This window comes from Panthera uncia (genome assembly GCF_023721935.1).
Source record: "Panthera uncia isolate 11264 chromosome A1 unlocalized genomic scaffold, Puncia_PCG_1.0 HiC_scaffold_16, whole genome shotgun sequence".
Taxonomy (NCBI): domain Eukaryota; kingdom Metazoa; phylum Chordata; class Mammalia; order Carnivora; family Felidae; genus Panthera; species Panthera uncia.
The window spans coordinates 34,577,355-34,596,758 of record NW_026057576.1 but is presented as its reverse complement, the minus strand read 5'-3'; the positions used below and the strand labels follow the sequence as shown (position 1 = coordinate 34,596,758).

The following is a 19,404-nucleotide window of genomic DNA, read 5'->3' as shown; positions in this document are numbered from 1 at the left end:
ATTTAAACATTTATCTAAAAATCTGATATAAATTTGAAATGATTTTTTTAACAGCTTTATTGAGATAAAATCCACGTATCATAAAAGTTACCCATGTGACGTAGACAGTTCAGTATTTTGTGTATAATCAGAGTTGTGTAGCCTTCACCATAATCAACTTTAGAACCTTTTATTTACCCCTAAAAGAATCCCCCCACCCTACCCCTTCACGGTCAGCCTGCAATGCCCTCCTTCCCTCTAGCTCTAGGCAACTGCTAATCTACTTTCTCTCCCTATAGATTTTCATATTCTGGACATTTGATAAGAATAATACAATATGAGGTCCTTTCTGACTGATTGCATTCACTTAACATAATATTTTCAAGGTTCATTCATGTTGAAGTATGTGTCGCAACCTCATTTTTTTTCTGCTCCAAATATTATGCGTATTGTATGGATATTCCACATTTTGTTGATCATTTGTCAGTTGGTGGACATGTGAATTGTTTCTGCTTTTTGGCTTTTATGAGTAATGCTGCCTGTGAAAATTTGTGGAGATGATTTCTTTTTTTTTTTTCAATGACTGCTTGTTTGCCGTATTTAGTGTTAGGGGAATAAGGGTGGGGGCAGGGCTAGCAGCAACACCTCCCCTTGATAGTTATTTAAATCATCTGTTTCAGTTCTTGAGAAATTTTATACCAAGATCTAGGTGGCTGATTGTATTTGCTTTTATGAAAGTAATTTGTTTAGTTGTAAGTAATTATATTTTGTTTTATGGTTAGTTGTGTTATTTTTGAAACACTAAAATTTCTTCATACAGTTTTTAAAAGTTAATTTTCATTGAGAAGTGAAAATTCATTTTAGCATTTTTTTTCCCATTTTTCTGATAAGGCCAGATTAAATTTGTATGCTTTTGATGATGAATAAGCAATGGGAAGAATTTTAATTCTTATTTTCCCTACTCAACCCTTTTGTTGTGGATTTTTATTCTGGAAGGAAGGTTTCTCATTATTACTAAGCCTAATATATGAAATAGCTAGCAGGTGGCAAGCTTAAGTTAGGAGTTAAAGGTACTGTTTTCCAGATAACTAACTTAAGGAGAAGGGTTGTGGTTTGGGGTGGGGGGGGTAGCAAGTAGATTGTCTTTTTGGGGGTTGCTGGTTGTTCTCTGTTTCCTTTAAAAAGATCATGCAACACTTTAGTAATACCTAAAAATACTTTTCTCTTTGGATATTTCTGAATTTTCTACAATGAAGTATATTTTAGAGCTAGCTCATTATCAATTTGCCCATGAAACTATTGAGTACTAAGTGCCCATTTTATACCATTACCTGTATACTTTGCATTGATTGAAATGTGCTAGGCTGGTGGATATTAGCAAATCACCAAATTAAAAATAAAACTTGTTTGTCACTGAATAAAATAGAAACCAATTGTTTGCTTTTAAATTGGAGTAAGTGGGAGATGGTAAAATAAAAAAAAATCTCATTGTTCTTTTATTGCAAAGTATAACATAGTACTTTTGAAAGGAGTGTTGTTAGATTTTTTTTTTGAGTCTGATAATAATGAAGATAATGTGACTGCCTATGTTTTTGATAGAACTGAACATAACTTTCATTCCTCCCACGCATATGGTAGAGAAAGAAAGTGAAAAACTGAGTCCCAGAAATAAGTTAAAATTATTCTCAGGCCTTAGAGAGTCTTACCTATCAGAAAAGAAAGTACAAATATAAATATCAGACTTAAATTATACATTACTTTTTCTCAAGTGTATCAGAGAGATGTTTTCAGCTTCAAGCAACATAATCCACTGTGGGTAATTTAAGCAGGAAATGGTGCTGGATACCTTAACAGAACTTGTGGGAGGGAACTGTGTGTGGATGGGTATTACAGACGTAATGTAGAAGAAATGCCAGACAACATCCGTGAATGTTCTAAGGGAAAAACCACTCCCAACATTCTATTCTAGTCAGCACCTGAGACCCTAGAGCAGACAATAGTGCTTCTGCCACAGACCCAAACCTTTCCTCATAGGGTCCGGTCTTGATATGTATGATTGTCCTCTCATATTGACACAGTCTGCTTTCCCAGAAGAGGGTTGGAATAAGTACGGGTGAACCAGTCCCTAGTTTCAACCACATGTTGAATTTATCTATTATTTTCATTTCTTTCCCTTTATTTTTCTTTTCCTTTCTACGTGTATCTTCTCCCTTCTCATTTTAGAGCCATAATTTGCTAGAGTATCGGAAACATTATCTGGATTCTAAAGAGTTTGTCCAAAGCTTTGCTGTTGGTCGGAGGACTGTTTGAATTGTGGTAGATTTTTGTCAGGAAAGGAATCAAAGGGTGGTAATCCTTGAGTTTTTTGGGGTGGATGTTTGGCTTTGCTTCTGTGTACGTGTTTTCAGGCCTGTGGTGACAGCGTGCTACATTTTTTCCTATGATGTCTTCCTCTTTCAGTCCTCTTGGACTCATGGGTGGGGAGTGTCAAGAAGATGAAGGGTCTGTGATTTTGTGTCACTTATAAGTTAATGTGTTAGTTTGCCTTGTTAGTCTTATGCATGCTATGAGAAGACATAAATGCCTGGGTCGAAAACAAAGGACTTCATTACCCACAGCAATAGTAGTGGCTCAAGTACAGCTTTGTATCAGCCTCAGTTTCCAGTTGCAGTGGTTTGTGTTTTAGGAGAGAAACCTTGAGTTTAGGGAATTCAACTCTTCCATCACAGGGAGCGCTTTTTTTGATTGATAAAAGCTATGACAAAATCTCTTCAGTTTATCTCAGAGTATTTAATTAAAGCTCTTGGTCAGCCGTACTCTAAACAGCAAGTTGAGGCTAGCCTGTCATATGGACCTCAGCCAGGCCTTCCAGGTCCTAGATCCAGTCAGCTAAACAAACCCCACAGACCATCAAGGTCTGACTTTGAACACCAGGAGGCTTTTTTCTTAATTTTTTTCTGTTGGTTTTTCCACCTTGTCTGAGGTAGTCAGGTACAGAATGACATATTAGTGATTGCACAGACTTCCCTTGGTTCAGCAAGAAGGAAGTCTAGGGCAATACTTTTATCCGTAACAACCCTGGCTAGTGAGTTGAATCTGAGTGCTTTCTGGGGCTAATGTGTGGTATCATTGATAATGTCAACTAAAATCGGGGACAGATTTCTTAGCACCTTTTCCACTTGGGTGATTCCCATCATAGGGATAACTGCCTGCATGTACACATAAATAACTTTTTTCTCCAGGACCAACGGTAGCCTCAGTTGGAGAGTGAGCTTGTCATGGTTGTCTGAGGACTGCACGGTGTACCGCTAGCATTTGCTTAAACACTTGAACATCTCTTATGATCACCTCTAAGGTGAAAGTTGGTGTTTTTCGAGAGACAAGCAAGTTAATGCCTTGCTTCTTCATAAGATGTGTGGTCTTGAATGTCCACATGGTGCTTCTGGAATGAAAGCATTGTTTATAGTTATTGGAGCCCCCCAAATGGGATCTTTATCAAATAGGGGGCTAATGGGTAATAGTGCTTAAAACGTGGCCTCCCAGTTGTCTGATAAACAGTAGGATTCCCAGTTCAGGATAAAATTGAGTGCAGGCCTTTGTTTTGGAGAGTCTAAAGATAGGGTGGGGATGCCAGGTTGTGCTACAGGACAGGAACTCTGAATTTAGGAAATCCTAATCTTTTATAATGGGTTGTAATTGTGCCTGCCTTTTGCTCCAAAGAGACATTATCTTTATTAGACTGGACATGAAGCATGCCTACCCATTTGCCGTTCAAACTTCCTTGAAAAGTTCATCCAGAAAAATGGCAGTCAGTGCCTTGGCTTGCAATGCATGCAGAAATGTAAGAGACCCATGGTGGTGCACTGTCATGCATTGGGGAGCAGACCACTAAACCTTCTCTTGTCACCCTCTTATTCTTCAGTCTGTGCTCTTATTGTTTTTCCTGTCATTCATCGTACCTTGGTGTAGATAGAACGGAATGCATCCTTCATTAATTTTGGTTCATGCGGTACTACAGAGTATTTTTCTCTACCTTAATTACAGACTGAGTGGACAGTGGACAAGAGTAGTAGATTATATCCTTCCAGGATTCGGTGGACTGGGGTGAATGATAGATATGTCTTTCTAAGATTCCCATAGATATTGCTCTACCCTGAAATGTATTTTCCAAAGAAGCAAAAGGGAGAAATATAATCCAGGTCTTTGTTGTCTCAAGAACTGTTACAAGAGGAATATAAGGTCTCAAACATATTCAGACACCTGGCATGCACATGGTGTTAACGAATGTCTCATGCTTACATACTAAAGTGGATAGGGTGCTCACATTTAGACAACAAGAAGAAAAAGTGAAAATCTCTGTTACAAAAGAAGTTTCATGTATAGTACTTAAGAATCAGAAAAATTGAAAATGATATTCTCCGCAACTTGCTTTGTAGAACAAGGCTATGTTAATCTAGGTCCTTTGAGAAGCAAGTGATTTGATCAGCAGGGAGCTAGGGGAAATGCCTACTAGAGATCTGGAGAGGGCTGGGGCAGGTGGGGAGATGTCCAGCTCAGTGCACACTTGACCCCAGGTGGAGGAGAGAAGGAAGGAGGCTTGGGGGAAGTATCTTAGGCTGCTGTGCAGTTCTGGGAGAACTTGGCAACATGGTTGGGGAATCCTCAAGTCAAAGCCCTTCATGTCCTGTCTCACTATTCTTGCTGTGTGCAGACATTGGCTGGGAGAAGCCGGTGGGAAGTGTGGGTTTGACTCAAATCTTGTGATGGATTTCACAGGGAGCAGCTGGGGCTGGGCTGTTAGTCATTTATACTCCCTGCAGTCAAGGAACTGCATTCCCATGGCTGTTGTAAAGGCACAGTTTCTCTTAAAAACAAAATAAAAAAAGCCTCTTCAATTTCTGGATTTTATTGAGTTCAAATACAGAATAGATATTTGTAAAATTGATTGGATCACATTTTCATGTCTCAGAAAGTAGGAAAAATTACCTTTAATTGAGTTATAGTCACTGTACCTTGAAATCTGTTATTAGACAATAATTGAGAAATAGAACATTGAAACAAATCATGGGTTAAAATACCCTTTTAGATACAGTCAAGTTTATTTGCTTCTGTTTCTTTTCTTTTCCGTACCCCTGAAATGCTCAAAATATTCTCAAGTTTAATTTTGCTTAAGACCAAATGAAGTCCTCATTATAATAAATAGTCCTACCTTAATTTACTATTTTGTCTTGTTTCAAGTATCTCCACCCTCCCCCACAAAATTACTAACCGAAGTTTTTAGTTTCAGATAACTTATTCTCACTGTTAATGAAGGACCCAAATGAAGAACAGAGAGTATAGAAAATGTATTTTTAGGATTATTGTGGAGGCATTCCAGAAGGATGCAGAGATCAGTTTAATTCCTCTCTGTTTTGACTACTTCTATTGAGGTTTACATCAGTAGGATTCATATGTCAATATGAATCAAAAGGTTAAATGTATTAAAATGGACTGGTAAATAATAGGCCATTAAGCGAAGACATTAAAGAAACATAGTGGGACAATCTAATGTGACCTCATATTGTCATATGGGTACACACTTAAGTATAAATTGTGGCGAACATTTTTGTCTAGCACATACTGCCAATTTTCTGAGTTTACATAATAAATTTATTCAGTTATGCTATAGTAGATTGCCAGAAAGATAAACTTACCTCATGCTTCAGAGGTAACTGCACAGAGTTTCATAATTAAGCAGTCAATTAGTTAATTATTCAGTGACTGCTGTGCGCTGAATTATACTAGGACCATAAAGAAGTATACTCCTGCCCTTAAGAAGCTTATACTTGGGAATCTGAAGATAGCTAATGTTTCATAAGAAAAATGCGGTAGTTAAGGCGTACAGCAAAATGCATGAGAGGACACAGAAGAAATTAATGCTGTTTCAGAGGGAAGTTTCTGAATAAATATTTAAAAATCCATTTGTTTTTCCAGTATTTCTATACATATAAATCGTAGCCTCTTGAATCCTGCAGTTTATTTCTCTGTGTTTATGTGGGTTCTATGCAGGTACCTTGGACTCTGAGTTGTTCTTTGTGTCTATAATTGACAGAGCACTGAACTGGAAGTTAAAATTATAGAACTTGACATCTGCTGATCTACTTAAATGTTTCTGTGTTTGTCCATATAATGTAGTCTGGTTAGTTTTTATTCTGAATTAATGCAGTGCTTTTTAAATTCTTTGGAGTTTGTCTGCAGTAGAGGGGAACTTCATCTGTAAGCATCATTTACTCATTTTAACTTGAGAAATATGAAATTTGATTGTGCAAAGAAAAACAAATGATTTCAGCAATGGGTTAGGAAAGACGGAGAGCAGACTAAGTTGTATCTTCCAAGCCCATGTAATAATTATTCACAGATTCCGATAGAATTTCTATGTAAGTACTTGACTGGTACTTGTTTATAATGTGAATTTAGCTTGTGCAGCTGATATATTTTCAGTGTCATATAGCCATCGTTTTACTTGTAAAAACATCTACTTGTGTTTAGAATGAACATGTTGACTGAAGTGTGAGCTTTCTTTTTTGTTTTGTGTTTTGTTTTTAAAGTATGAGCTTTCTAAAGAATATGCTTGCTTTGGCTTTCAGATATCTTCTCAGTTCCTTCGGCACAATCATGGAGAAGGCATTTTCTGTGATGGCCTTCGAAAAACTTGGATGAGCTTTTATGGTTGGGCCTCAGGCATCACACCTGTTAGGGTCCCTTGAATTTTCTGCTTGGAGTTTTGCAAAAGGGTCAAAGGTTCTTGTTCGAAGTTTAAAAATGCATAAAGTGGTTTTTTCTCCTCATATTTGTTTTCAGCATAGTGATAATTAGCCATAGTGCAGTTGTGTACCAGAGGAAATTTAGGTGCTGTGTATTCACATGTGAGCAAACCTGCCTGTTTTCAAGGGCAGAAAGCTGCTTTGCTGTTGAAGTGATGTACATGGGGCATCTTTCTTTCTTTGTCTTGCCGATTAACCTTTTTCCAGGTCGAATGATTTTTCTTTGATCATTTGCTTTGTTCCTAAGATTGCCTTGGAACAGCTCTATTCCTCATATTGAGTATCTTTGAGATTTCTGTTTACGGTTTATTTACTTTGCCCCCTGTTGCGTGTCTGTGCCTTCTAGTCTCCTGCACTGTTTACATTTCTCTCACTATTTATAATTACAGCTCTGGCTGTGCATTTTCCTCATCTTTGTCTGTGGGCTTTCCCAGCCCCAGTCCTTACAGTGCACCTTCTGTTTGCCGCTGCTCTTGAGGAAACCTTCAGCCATCCTAAGCCCTAGATGGACATACACACACTCCTCCAGCTATAACTTTTGTTAAATACTTTATTTCATGCAAGCCTCCTTTTTGATAATTAAGGTAAGAGTAACAAAATGAGCTTACAGTATTTGCTTTCCGAATCATCAGAACTGAGTCCATGATTTAACACCTAAAGAGAAGTGCCTTACTCGCTGAAACCAAAGGTTAATAACCAGTATTTCTAAAGTATAAAGATGTGCTTGGAGCAAGGAGAAGAATATTTTAGTGCCGATTTTAATGGTATGCTTTTGTTTGCTGATTGCATATGGTACCCATGAGAAGGCAAGTGTTGTCCTACTTGGGACAGCAACTCTGCCTTTTTATAGAAACTGTTCTTAGCAAGTCACCAATTTGCCAAAACCAATGTTAATTTATTGGTCATCTTATTTGACCTATTAGAGCCTCTGACTGAGTTGATCACCCTCTCTGTTGAGAAACTTTTCCTCCCATATTTCCTGAGCACCACAATCTTATTTTTCTTCTACCTTTTTGATGCATTTTATACTTAAAATTTTTTTTTTTTTTTGAGTTTACTTATTTATTTTGAGAGAGATAGAGACAGCATGAGTGGGGAGGGGCAGAGAGGGAGATAGAAAATCCCAACCAGGCTCCATTCTGCTAGTGCAGAGCCAGATGCAGGGCTTGAACTCATGAAACTAGGAGCTCATGACCTGAGCCAAAAAACTAAGAGTCACACGTTCATCCACCTGAGCCATCCAGGTGCCCGGATGCCTTTTTACTTTATTTGCCCAGCCTTGAAAGCAAAACCTGCCATTGAAATGCCCCATCAGTTCCTGTATGTCACCTTTCCTTTCTGCTACTCCTAGATGGCTCTATGCAAGACCTTGATTTTTTTTTTTTTTTAATTTTTTTTTTTCAACGTTTATTTATTTTTGGGACAGAGAGAGACAGAGCATGAACGGGGGAGGGGCAGAGAGAGAGGGAGACACAGAATCGGAAACAGGCTCCAGGCTCCGAGCCATCAGCCCAGAGCCTGACGCGGGGCTCGAACTCACGGACCGTGAGATCGTGACCTGGATGAAGTCGGACGCCTACCCGACTGCGCCACCCAGGCGCCCCGCAAGACCTTGATTTTTATGTACAGTTGCTGTGGTCATCTTTTTCTTGAACCTGGCTGTCCTATATCCAGTTTTCTTCTCCACTTTATTTCGATGCTCATCACTAAAATGTATTTCTAACCCAACTCCCCTGATCTGTCGTTCCAAGCCTCTTTCTCCCATCTTAATGAATGATTTAATTTCTACCTTAATAAATGATAATTCCATCCTTTGAATTGCCCAAGCTAAAAACCTTGGAGTCAATCTTGACTCTCATTTCTGATAGTGATTTTTGTCTTTTCTCATAGCTATATCCCTACTACTGAGAAGTGCTGAGGGGGCACCAATAAATAGGCTTTGAGGAAATGAAATGGTTGAGCTAGTAAACAGAAAGTGAATTCTGCATTCTGATGCCCAAAGATAGAGGCTTTAGTTAAATTAGGATGTTTCCAGGAAGGCAGAAGCTCTGTTTATTTACCCTCATCTACTTCATAGGGAGGTAGATTTTGTCACGCTATTAAACAATTAGAATGCTAAATACAAATTAATGAAAATCGTATATGCTACACTTTTGGAACATGAAACAGGATGGTGATTCTTTTATGATGAATATCATAATGCCATTATTTCCTTGAGCTTCTGTTAATATCCCCTGCTGACACAGGCTAGGTACCCAATAACTAAACATTTTTTTTTTAATGAATTAATGATTCCTAATGTACATTTTAATCTCAGAATTTTAAAAGCAGGGTTTATTCTATTCTCTGAATCCCATTTCTCATAGAGTAATACACTCTGGCTCCATCCACACTGTTGCAAATAGCAAGATTTCATTCTTTTTGTTGGCTGAGTAATATTCCATTGTATGTGTATATACACACACCATATCTTCTTTATCCATTCATCAGATGGACATTTGGACTCCATATTTTGCTGTTGTTGATGATGCTTGTATAAATATCAGATTGTGTGTGCCCCTTGAAATCTGTATTTTTGTGTCCTATTATGCTAAGTGAAATAAGTAAGAGAAAGACAAATACCATAGAATTTCATTCATATGTGAACTTTAAGAAACAAAAGAGAAACATAGGGGAAGGGGAAAAAAATCGTAAGAGACTCTTAACTATTGAGAAAAAACAGGGTTGATGGAGGGAGGTGGGTGGGGAATGGACAGCATGGGTGATGGGTACTAAGGAGGGCACTTGTTCAAATGAGCACTGGGTGTTAAATGTAAGTGATGAAACACTAAATTTTATGCCTGAAACCAATTTTACCATATATGTTAACTAAATAGAATTTAACTAACACTTGAAATAGCCCCCCCCCCCACCTCTTTCTTTCCTTGTACTTTATAGCTTTGTTAATGGTACCTCCTCTTGTCTAGTTGAAGAACAAAGGAGAGGGGCTCTCACAAATTCTTTTCTTCTACCCCATGTCCACCAAGCCATCAAATTCTGTCAGTTTTCATAGATTTCAAATGTTCAAGCTCTCATCATTGCTCACTAAAGTTGCTTCTACAATAGTTTCTTAACTAATATTATTACCTCTACTGTTGCCTCTCCTTTACATTCCTTGTAGTTTCTCCTATTTCCAGTTGAACCTGAACTTTCTGACTTGGCATACAAAGCTGTGCCTCATCTGGCCTGTGTCCTTGTCCAACCTCATCTCTAGTGACTCCTGGAGCCGCTCTCTCCTGAATCCTTTGTGATGCAACGGAAGGGCCCAGGGCCCAGGTTTTCTAACCGGTTAATTCCTTAGATGCTGAGAACATCTCATCTCAGTCCTTCACTTCATCAGGCTGCCTTCCTATTTATCTTTAAGAGTCAATGCCGTTACCCAGCTGTCCTTGTTTTTATTTGGTTTCTCCACATTCCCAGTATATATGGAACATATCTTTTCTACATAGTATATTTTTATCATTGATCTATTGTCTTCATGAGGACAGGCAGCATGATCTGTTCACCTTCATAGTTCATGAGCCTTTTCCACTGTCTGTAGGAATTGATTTGTATGACATAGATGCTATATTGGCCCCTGCTTCTGCCGGTATGCTATATTAGTTTGAAATTGTGTGATAAAACAAGTCTTTATGTCTGAGTATACATTTTTAAAAACCTAGAAAGAACTCTTTGATCCTTACCTTGATTATAGAATTTTTTTTGTCTATAAGGAAACATTACATTTTGCTGTGTATTTGCATATTTTCCTAGGCCTGTGTTTACATGACATTAATTTAAGAGTGGTTATAGGTCATGATAATGGCAAATTACCATTAGAATTGGGAAGGGATTTTAGATAATGAACTTAAATTCATTATTTCAGCTTAAGTCAATTTTCTGTTTTTCCTTTTATAGAAAATTGCCCTTTAGGATACTTCCTGGAAAGAATGTGGATTATCCTTTTCCCTTCTTTCTCTTCAATTTCATGCTGCTATTGTTCTACACATATTTACTTTACATTTAGATCCTATTTCCTGCTAATTTTTATGCTGCTATTTTTGCTGCATTGAGCCCTTTATAATTTACATCTTTTCCAGAAACCTCGTGATTAATACTAATTTATTTGCTCAAATGTAGAGAAATATTATCTTTGTAAGATCTTTGAGATCTTTTAAAAGTCTATACTATTGCTGAAAAGGTATTTTTGTCGGTACTGGGTAATGACTGACAAGGAGGTGGAAAGAAAGTATTTTAAACCTTGTGACATGAACCAGTTACAGCTGAGTGAATGTGTACTGGAAAGGTAGCCTCTGTTTTTAAGTTTATTCTTTTTTTTATTCTAAGTATTTCCCTTTTCTCTATTTATCTTCTGGCACATTTCCTTCCTCCAGTTTAAATAGTCTTAAGTTTTGACAGTAGAGGCATGCTGGTCAGATTTTAGTATTTAGACATCAAATACAATAATTACGATATATTTCAACCAGCAGGACCTGAGACCCCTGGAGGTGTCTTAATCCAAAAGAGACATTTTAAATTCATATAAACCTTGCCTTAAGGGATGGAGAAAGGACAATTTAGGGAACAGCATGAGGTTAAACATATTGATCAGTAGGCCAGTCATTCTTGTTAAGACTCTGGTAGAGTGTAGACAGAAAAATAGCATCATCATCAACAACAAAGAGTACTTCACTTCTCTAGAGACCCATCTCTTTTGCTTCCAGTCTCTCTTGCTTCCATTATATGGATTTCAGATAATGAAAGATAGGTTTTAGCCAGGGATACAAAAAAAATGCATATCCAGTTTGAAATTTGGGGTGTTAAATAACTGGAAAGTATAGTGATTTTTACATTTTTAGCACTTGAGGAATATACTAAAGGATTTAATTAGCTATGTTATTTCTTTATGCCTTTGGAATAAACATGACCTATATAATTTTTTAATTCTTGCGAAAGTGTAAGAACCATTGCCTGGTTAATTCTAGTAATTAATTGTGCAGTGATAAAAAGGTAGTTTTTAGTTATAACAACGCCATTGACTAGATTCACGACACTTGCTGACCTTGAAGTGTTTGAAACTTTGGGTTTCTCTCCATGAATGGCAAGTTACTTTACTATGTCAGGTAAGTATTACCTATCCAACAGAGATCTATAATTTTTCTACTAGGACATTCAGTTTATGTTGTATGCACATATAGCATGGAGTGATTTTCTTGGATAAGAGCTGAACTTTTGGCTAGAGTGAAATTTTTATGGAACAGCTCCAGTGCCTAATGTTTCTCTCTCCTCTCCCACAAAAAAAACCCCAAACAAATAAAAAAGAAGAAAACTCCACCGAAACTATATTTCTTGTTTAATTTTAATTGACTAAAATAATTTACATACAAATTATTGTTCTAATAGATTCTCCTGGGAAGAAAGGTATTTAATGATTCTTGGAACAAAACCTTCATGTTTCGGTTGTATTCCTCTTTCTTTAATGTTGGAATCCAAGCTTAAGTCTCACCGTGCAATCTATTGTAGGTAGCATGTATGCAACTCATCAATGCCCTTGTTACATCTCCTGATGATTTGGACTTCAGGCTTCACATCAGAAATGAATTTATGCGTTGTGGATTGAAAGAGATATTGCCAGTAAGTGCCCTGCAGTCTCCTTATTAATATTTAAATTAGAGGAGTACTTGAATAGGGGGAAATTTAGATAAATTACCTTCAAGAATAATTTATCTGCGGGGGAAAAAGGCTTGAGTATAAAAATCTATTTTTGAAATATAGATAAGATTGGAGTATTAACACTTTAAGTGTTTGAATGCTGTAAATCAAGTCAAATGGTTGGTTTATTGTTTATATGTTTTTCATTAACCTTTTTGCATTATTAAAAATAAAACCGTTAATTGTCATTTCTCTTTCATATCTCTAGAATTTAAAATGTCTGAAGAATGATGGCTTGGATATCCAACTGAAAGTCTTTGATGAGCATAAAGAAGAAGATTTGCTTGAGCTCTCCCATCGCCTTGAAGAGATTAGAGCTGAGCTTGAATATCCTTTTGTTCTGAAGTTACTGACATATGTAAAATTGTTGCTAAACCCCAAACAAACTTCACACCCCAAGATACTAAACTTCTGAAGCCATTTCTGTATAAACAGTATAAAGCCAAACCTTTATGAATCAGATTGATTTTCATATAAACTTTTCTTAATAGTTTCATGTGTGTTTTTCTGAGTCCATGCATATGGAAATGGACGTTCCAACCCACAAATTCCATGAGGCCTCTTGTGTATGTGTACAGTGTGTTGTTTTTTCTTCTCATGTGTGGCACCTCCCCCTCCTCTAGTGCTCTCTAGCATTAGCCTATTGGCTCCTGTCCTACACCTTGGGTGCACACCCCTATGGGCCTTTGTTAACTCTGTGGGTCTGCAGATCTCTGTGCTTTTCCAGAAATCCACCAGGTTCCTGTCCTCCACTGGGGCTTCCCCATGGTGGATAATGCCTGGCACCATCTCTCTTGGTTAGGGCACTCTGTACACCTAATGTGGTATTTCCAACCAGCTGCCTGTTACCCTTGCCACCCGAAACATCTTGGCTTGAGAGAGGCAAATGGTTGGAGTTGATTTTGGAGGAGAAGACAGTGCCAGGTGAAGTTACCATTTGCACACAGTTTTCCTCTACTTCAATCCTAACTACCTGTGTGGTACCATATGTTGAGTATACATGATGGTATGGGGTAAGACACACAATAATCTTTTGAAGCCTTACAGAACAGATTCTGTGCTGTGTTATTGGTTGTTTGGTGTAGAGAATAAATAAATTCACATATTCCTTAATCAGTGTACTGAAGCATATGATATTTACAACATGGTGTGGAACACAGTTAAGGAAACTAGAGCGGAAGGATATTTTATTTCCATTCTTCAGCATCTTTTGCTGATTCGAAATGATTATTTTATAAGGTAAGAGGAAGCTATGTTCTAATGTTAAATTTCACTAATAAAATTCTATTAATTGTGAAATTCACTTGATGTTTGATTTGGGCAAGCTCATAATTTTCAGATTTTTATTTCTGTCTTAATACTGACTCATGGAATGTGGCATTTCTTCTGGGCATATATTTAGACAGGTGACAGTAAAATGATATTACTGTTATTTTGTAAGCTGCACAGATTCTTGTTACCAAGTTTTCATCTGAATAAAAAATGCGAACTAGCAACAAATTACTAATTTATCTTGTGATGGATAATGTTTTCTCATTAGTCTTTAGGTAGTAGGAATGGGGTTGATAAGTTTCTTTTTATAAGTTACATGAAAGGCAGTAAACCTTGTTTTTATTAGTATTTAAGTAGCTAGAAAGTGCCTGGGTAATACAGTTGCACTTAATGTTGCTAATGTATCGGAAAAGCTAGACAAATAACATTCAAGTTCGATTATATCTCAGCCATCTTGAGTTTAACAAATTGTTTATTCCATCTGTACCTTATCTATCTGTAGCTGGGCAAGCATATTAACACCTACGTTCCTAGGTGGTTCTGAAGGTGACACATAGTAGCATGGATAAATCTCCTAGCCAAATATCTGGGCACCTGGTGTATGTTCAGTAAATGCTCTCTATATCTGCTTTCTACTTTGTTACTGTTTTATGAGGAAAGTGGAGATCCTTGAATATAAAACCATTTTTGGTGCCTTTAATTTAGCTTTGCTGAGATTCCATTCTCAAATACTTTGGGTAACGTGTCGTTTCTTACACTGTTTTCATGTGGAAGAATTTGCTAGAGATGTCTCATTTGGGCTGTGTCCCCTGGGTGATGTCAGAGGGTGTAATTCAGGCTTTTGATATATCTGACAAGTGAATAGAATAAGAGTCAAAGAAAAAAAAAGTTTACGTTCTTTGGGATGAGCACAGATTGCCCATCTTATCTCCTCCTTTTGCAGCACAAACATGCTAATATAAAATAAACACTAATACATTGACAAAAATATTAATACAAATATGAATACATTAATTAAAATCAAAATAGTACATTGATTAATATTTTTAAATATCAGAGGTGCTTGCTAGTTATAAAACTGTCTTTTTCCCCACATGTGTTTAAATTTGAAGCTTCCATTTACTCTAAAGTAAACTTGTCCTTTTTTTAAGAGCGACAGAGTGAGAGTGGGGGAGAGTCAGAGAGAGGGGGAGACAGAATCTGAAGCAAGCTTCAGGCTCTGAGCTGTCAGCACAGAGCCCAGTGTGGGGCTCAAACTCATGGACAGCAATATTAAGACCTGAGCCGAAGTCAGATGCTTAGCCACCCAGGCGCTCCAAACCTGTCCTTTTCTTGATCCCTATATGGTTGGTCCTGTCAACCTCTGATTGCTTGATGCTGCTGGAGTTTTCAAGAATTCAAGAATATTGTTTGCTTTCAAAGTTTTGAATGTGTCTTAATGCTGCCAGAGGGGGTTCTATATTACTTATGATCCCTTCATTTTTACCCTAATCCCTTAATCTGTGCTGCAGAAGGCCACGCGGTTGTGTCTACCTTTAAAATAGATTGAAAAGCACAACTCTCCTGGGGCATGCTCAGGTAATCCTGTCACTTCAGTGGAATTAAGAGTCTCAGAGAAATATTAAACTGTAGCCGCACCAAAGTGACGTTAGTTATTTTGGGCATTTTTCAAGTATCACCTTTTTAACTTGATACTTATGTATGTTGCATTCTTCGTGGACTCTTTAAGCCCCAGGACCTTGGTCTCTGTTTTACGTATGGTTGCTGTGAAGGCGTCATTCTTCCTATGATTTCTGTAATCAAGACCATTCCATCTGTTTTTTTTTTTTTCCCCATGTTCCCAAATTCTCATGGGTGGTTATTGTTGTTATTTATTCTTACAGAGAATATATTTTTATTATAAGATTGTGGCAGATTATGATCATTTAGATAGTTTTTCATTCATTTAAAATTATTTAGCTTTTTATTTAAATACAGTAAAACTGTTTTTGGTGTGCAGTTCTGTGAGTCTTGCTCTTTTGGTTTTAGCTTCATGGTTTTTTGTTGGTTGGTTGATTTTCACTGTCTCCGATGGACATGGACTTTACCTTTTAAAAATCTTTGATTATCTGAACACCTTTTGTTGAATGAACATTCTTAATTCCTATTGATATAAATAAATGTTTTCAGATTTTTATAAATTGCTTTGCTTTAGAATGCAAGATAGTCCCATTTAAAAGAATTAGCCAATAGGAAAATAAGAAAATTTTCTCACGTTCACATTTGGGACGAAAGGAAATTTTACTGAAATGGAACTCAGTTGGAGAATGTACATGCAAGGTAACCTCTGCCCCCAAGAAAAATGAAATGTGGAAAGAATATTGGAGTGTGGAGTGGGAGATCAAATTCATTTCTCTAACAAATACTTAATGGCTTACCATGTGCAAAATATTTGCCTAGTTGAATGTGCATGGGAGATAATTTCTGACATTTGGTAAAAATACTAAAGAGAAAGTGAAGATGATTTTAAAATTCCTCCAACAAAAATGACATATCAGTGAAGTAATGACAACTTATCTTCATCCCTTAATTAGGTTATTTACATATTCCTCTGACATATTCACTAACTCACCAATATTGCTCATGGTGATTATTTTCTGGATGCACATTTCTAGAATCCAGAAGTACATTATTATATTGCTAGTGTTGCCTTGAAAGAGATTTTGCAAGAAATTTCAGCTACTTTGTAAATGAGCTTATCATTGGGAGCTGTGGAGGTGAGAAAACATTTACTGAAATAATGATTTATTTAAAAAGTCCACAAAATAACCTATGTTATTGATTAATAACCTATGTTATTAAGTCCACAAATTAACCTATGTTGTTAATTTAAAACATGTTTATATTAAAACAACACTAGGGTAACGTTGAATAAGAGTAAAAAAGAAATAGAATGCTCCATCTTGATTTTCCAACGTGATTGATACTTTGTACCTGTGTGTGCAATTTATGTACCTTAATTGTACATGTGTTTGTTATGGCGAGATAGTAGGGAATGGGAGACTATATTTTTGGAAGCAGTGTAGAACATTAAGGAAAGCGTGGTAGTACCTTCTTGCTTTGACATGTACCCAAGAACACTGTCTTAAACATTTTTAGTTGATGACAGTCGATGACCATCTTTTGTCTTTGCTAATGTTCAGTTATTTTGGATTTTATTCTGCATAATGGACCATTTATTAGGTGTGAGGTAAGTAGATTCAGGGCAGTAGAGAAGAAGCTCTAGTGAATAGAAGCGCCATCACTTACATGGTGAGAAAGATTTGGAGAGGAAATGTGTGCAAAAAGTCATTGAGGGAACAAAGAAGTTGTAGGGGTGGCTGGGGATGAAAGACTGACCTCATTGAGATAGCACCCACCCTTTCTGTCATTTTAGTTTGGTTTTGTTAATAAAATCTAGATATTTTAAATTTATTGGCTTAAGTTTTGTTTTTTAATTTTTTTTTTTTATGTTTTATTTATTTATTTATTTATTTTTTTTTTAATTTTTTTTTTCAACATTTTTTATTTATTTTTGGGACAGAGAGAGACAGAGCATGAACGGGGGAGGGGCAGAGAGAGAGGGAGACACAGAATCGGAAGCAGGCTCCAGGCTCCGAGCCATCAGCCCAGAGCCTGACGCGGGGCTCGAACTCACGGACCGCGAGATCGTGACCTGGCTGAAGTCGGACGCTCAACCGACTGCGCCACCCAGGCGCCCCTATGTTTTATTTATTTTTGAGAGAGAGAGAGAGGCAGTGTGATCAGGGGAGGAGCAGAGAGAGGGAGACATCAAATCCGAAGCAGGCTCCAGGCCCTGAGCTGTCAGCACAGAGCCCGAACTGGGGCTCGAACTCACAAACCGGGGGATCATGATCTGAGCCCAAGTCAGATGTTTAACTGACTGAGCCACCCAGGCTCCCCTTGTTGGCTTAAGTTTTAAGGGAGGTTCTTTTGCTTATGACGAACATAGGTGGACTAAAACCTGTAGTGACAACGTGATCCCTATTTGGGCATTTATTTAAACTCTAATTTTTGAAAAAAAATGTGTTTTGAGTTGTGTTTTGAGTACGAAATATTCATTTGTTACTGTATATATTTTACAGTACCTGTTTTTAATTGGACTCTGCAAACATTCTTAAAGTAGTAAACTGTATAGTTTTAAGACTCAGATAACTTTTTTGAAAAAAATGGATATATTTTGGCTTGTATTAATAAAATGAATTAATGGTAGATATTTCAGTATGGTACAGTGGTAGGTTGATCTCTGTTGAGGACTGCTTTTAAGCACCTATCACTTCATCTCAGTGCCTTTTTTTTTTTTTTTATTGCTTACTAATTAAGTCAAGGTTCTGACTTTTGTAAGCAAATCATCATTAAAACACTGTATGTGCTAAAAGAGTGTAAAAACTTAACGTCGTAATGTCATTGGAAGAAGGAAAGCGATGACTATTGTATTTACCCTCACTCCCATGTTAAATCTGTCATGTCAGTTGTTGACACTATACGAAGATAAATTATTGAACTTGAAATCAAGCTTACCAAAATACTTTGTTTTGATGTAAAGTTATTCTTATAAATGGAGTGTGCATTGGGGCGCCTGGGTGGCTCAGTCGGTTAAGCGGCCGACTTCGGCTCAGGTCATGATCTCGCGGTCCGTGAGTTCGAGCCCCGCGTCGGGCTCTGTGCTGACAGCTCAGAGCCTGGAGCCTGTTTCCGATTCTGTGTCTCCCTCTCTCTGACCTTCCCCCGTTCATGCTCTGTCTCTCTCTGTCTCAAAAATAAATAAATGTTAAAAAAAATTTAAAAAAAAATGGAGTGTGCATTTATTCTTTTTCTTGGTTTTAGGCAACAATACTTCAAATTAATTGATGAATGTGTATCTCAGATTGTATTGCATAGAGATGGGATGGATCCAGACTTCTCATATCGAAAGAGACTAGATTTAGATTTAAGTCAGTTTGTCGGTGAGTATTTCTCTAATATTTAAATGGAAACCTTTTATCGTCCCTTGCCCCACAGGTTAACTGCAGTGTCAGTTCTCCTAGTGTGACCTGTAGAGTCCTTAGGGCCCTTGATACCCTTTCAGGGGATCCTAAGAGTCAAAACTGCTCTCATAACAGCACTAAGACATGATTTGCCTTTTCCATTGTGTTGATATTTGTGCTGATGATGCAAGGATGGTGAGTACAACTGCTGGCACTTAGTTAGGAATCACGGCGGTGACCCCAAACCATGTTAGTAGTCCTTGAATTCCTCACAGTAAACAAAACAATAAAAACTGCCATTTTTTTTCACCTGAGTGTCCTTCATAGAGAACTGAAAGACATTAATTTTATTAAAAATCTCCCCTGGAGTACATATCATTTCAACATTCCCTGTGACAAAGCGAATTGTACACGTCAAGCACACGTCTGCATACTGAAGTACAGTGAACAAATAGCTGCGTATGTGCTTGTATTGCGAGCTGAATTGGTTGATTTTTTTTTTTTACAAGGAATGATTGTCATAAAAACTGTGGCCACTCATGCTTGACTGTCTGGCACACACTTTCTTAAAAAGGAGATAAAGTAATTCTATAATGTCAAGGAAAATGACTGAT

General features: G+C 37.2%; 1 protein-coding gene across 4 annotated transcripts in view; it reads left to right on the top strand.

Moving 5' to 3' along the window:
* Positions 1-19,404, top strand: part of DIAPH3 (diaphanous related formin 3) — a 522,043-nt gene that overhangs the window by 156,697 nt on the left and 345,942 nt on the right. For all 4 annotated transcript variants that reach the window (XR_007461112.1, XM_049647035.1, XM_049647034.1 and 1 more), the window contains 4 exons: positions 12,324-12,434; positions 12,721-12,839; positions 13,635-13,751; positions 18,651-18,769. Coding sequence is in view for 3 of the 4 variants with exons in the window: in XM_049647035.1 (XP_049502992.1) it covers positions 12,324-12,434; positions 12,721-12,839; positions 13,635-13,751; positions 18,651-18,769 (466 nt within the window). In the remaining variant the exon portion in view is untranslated. The remainder of the gene's footprint in view (positions 1-12,323; positions 12,435-12,720; positions 12,840-13,634; positions 13,752-18,650; positions 18,770-19,404) is intronic.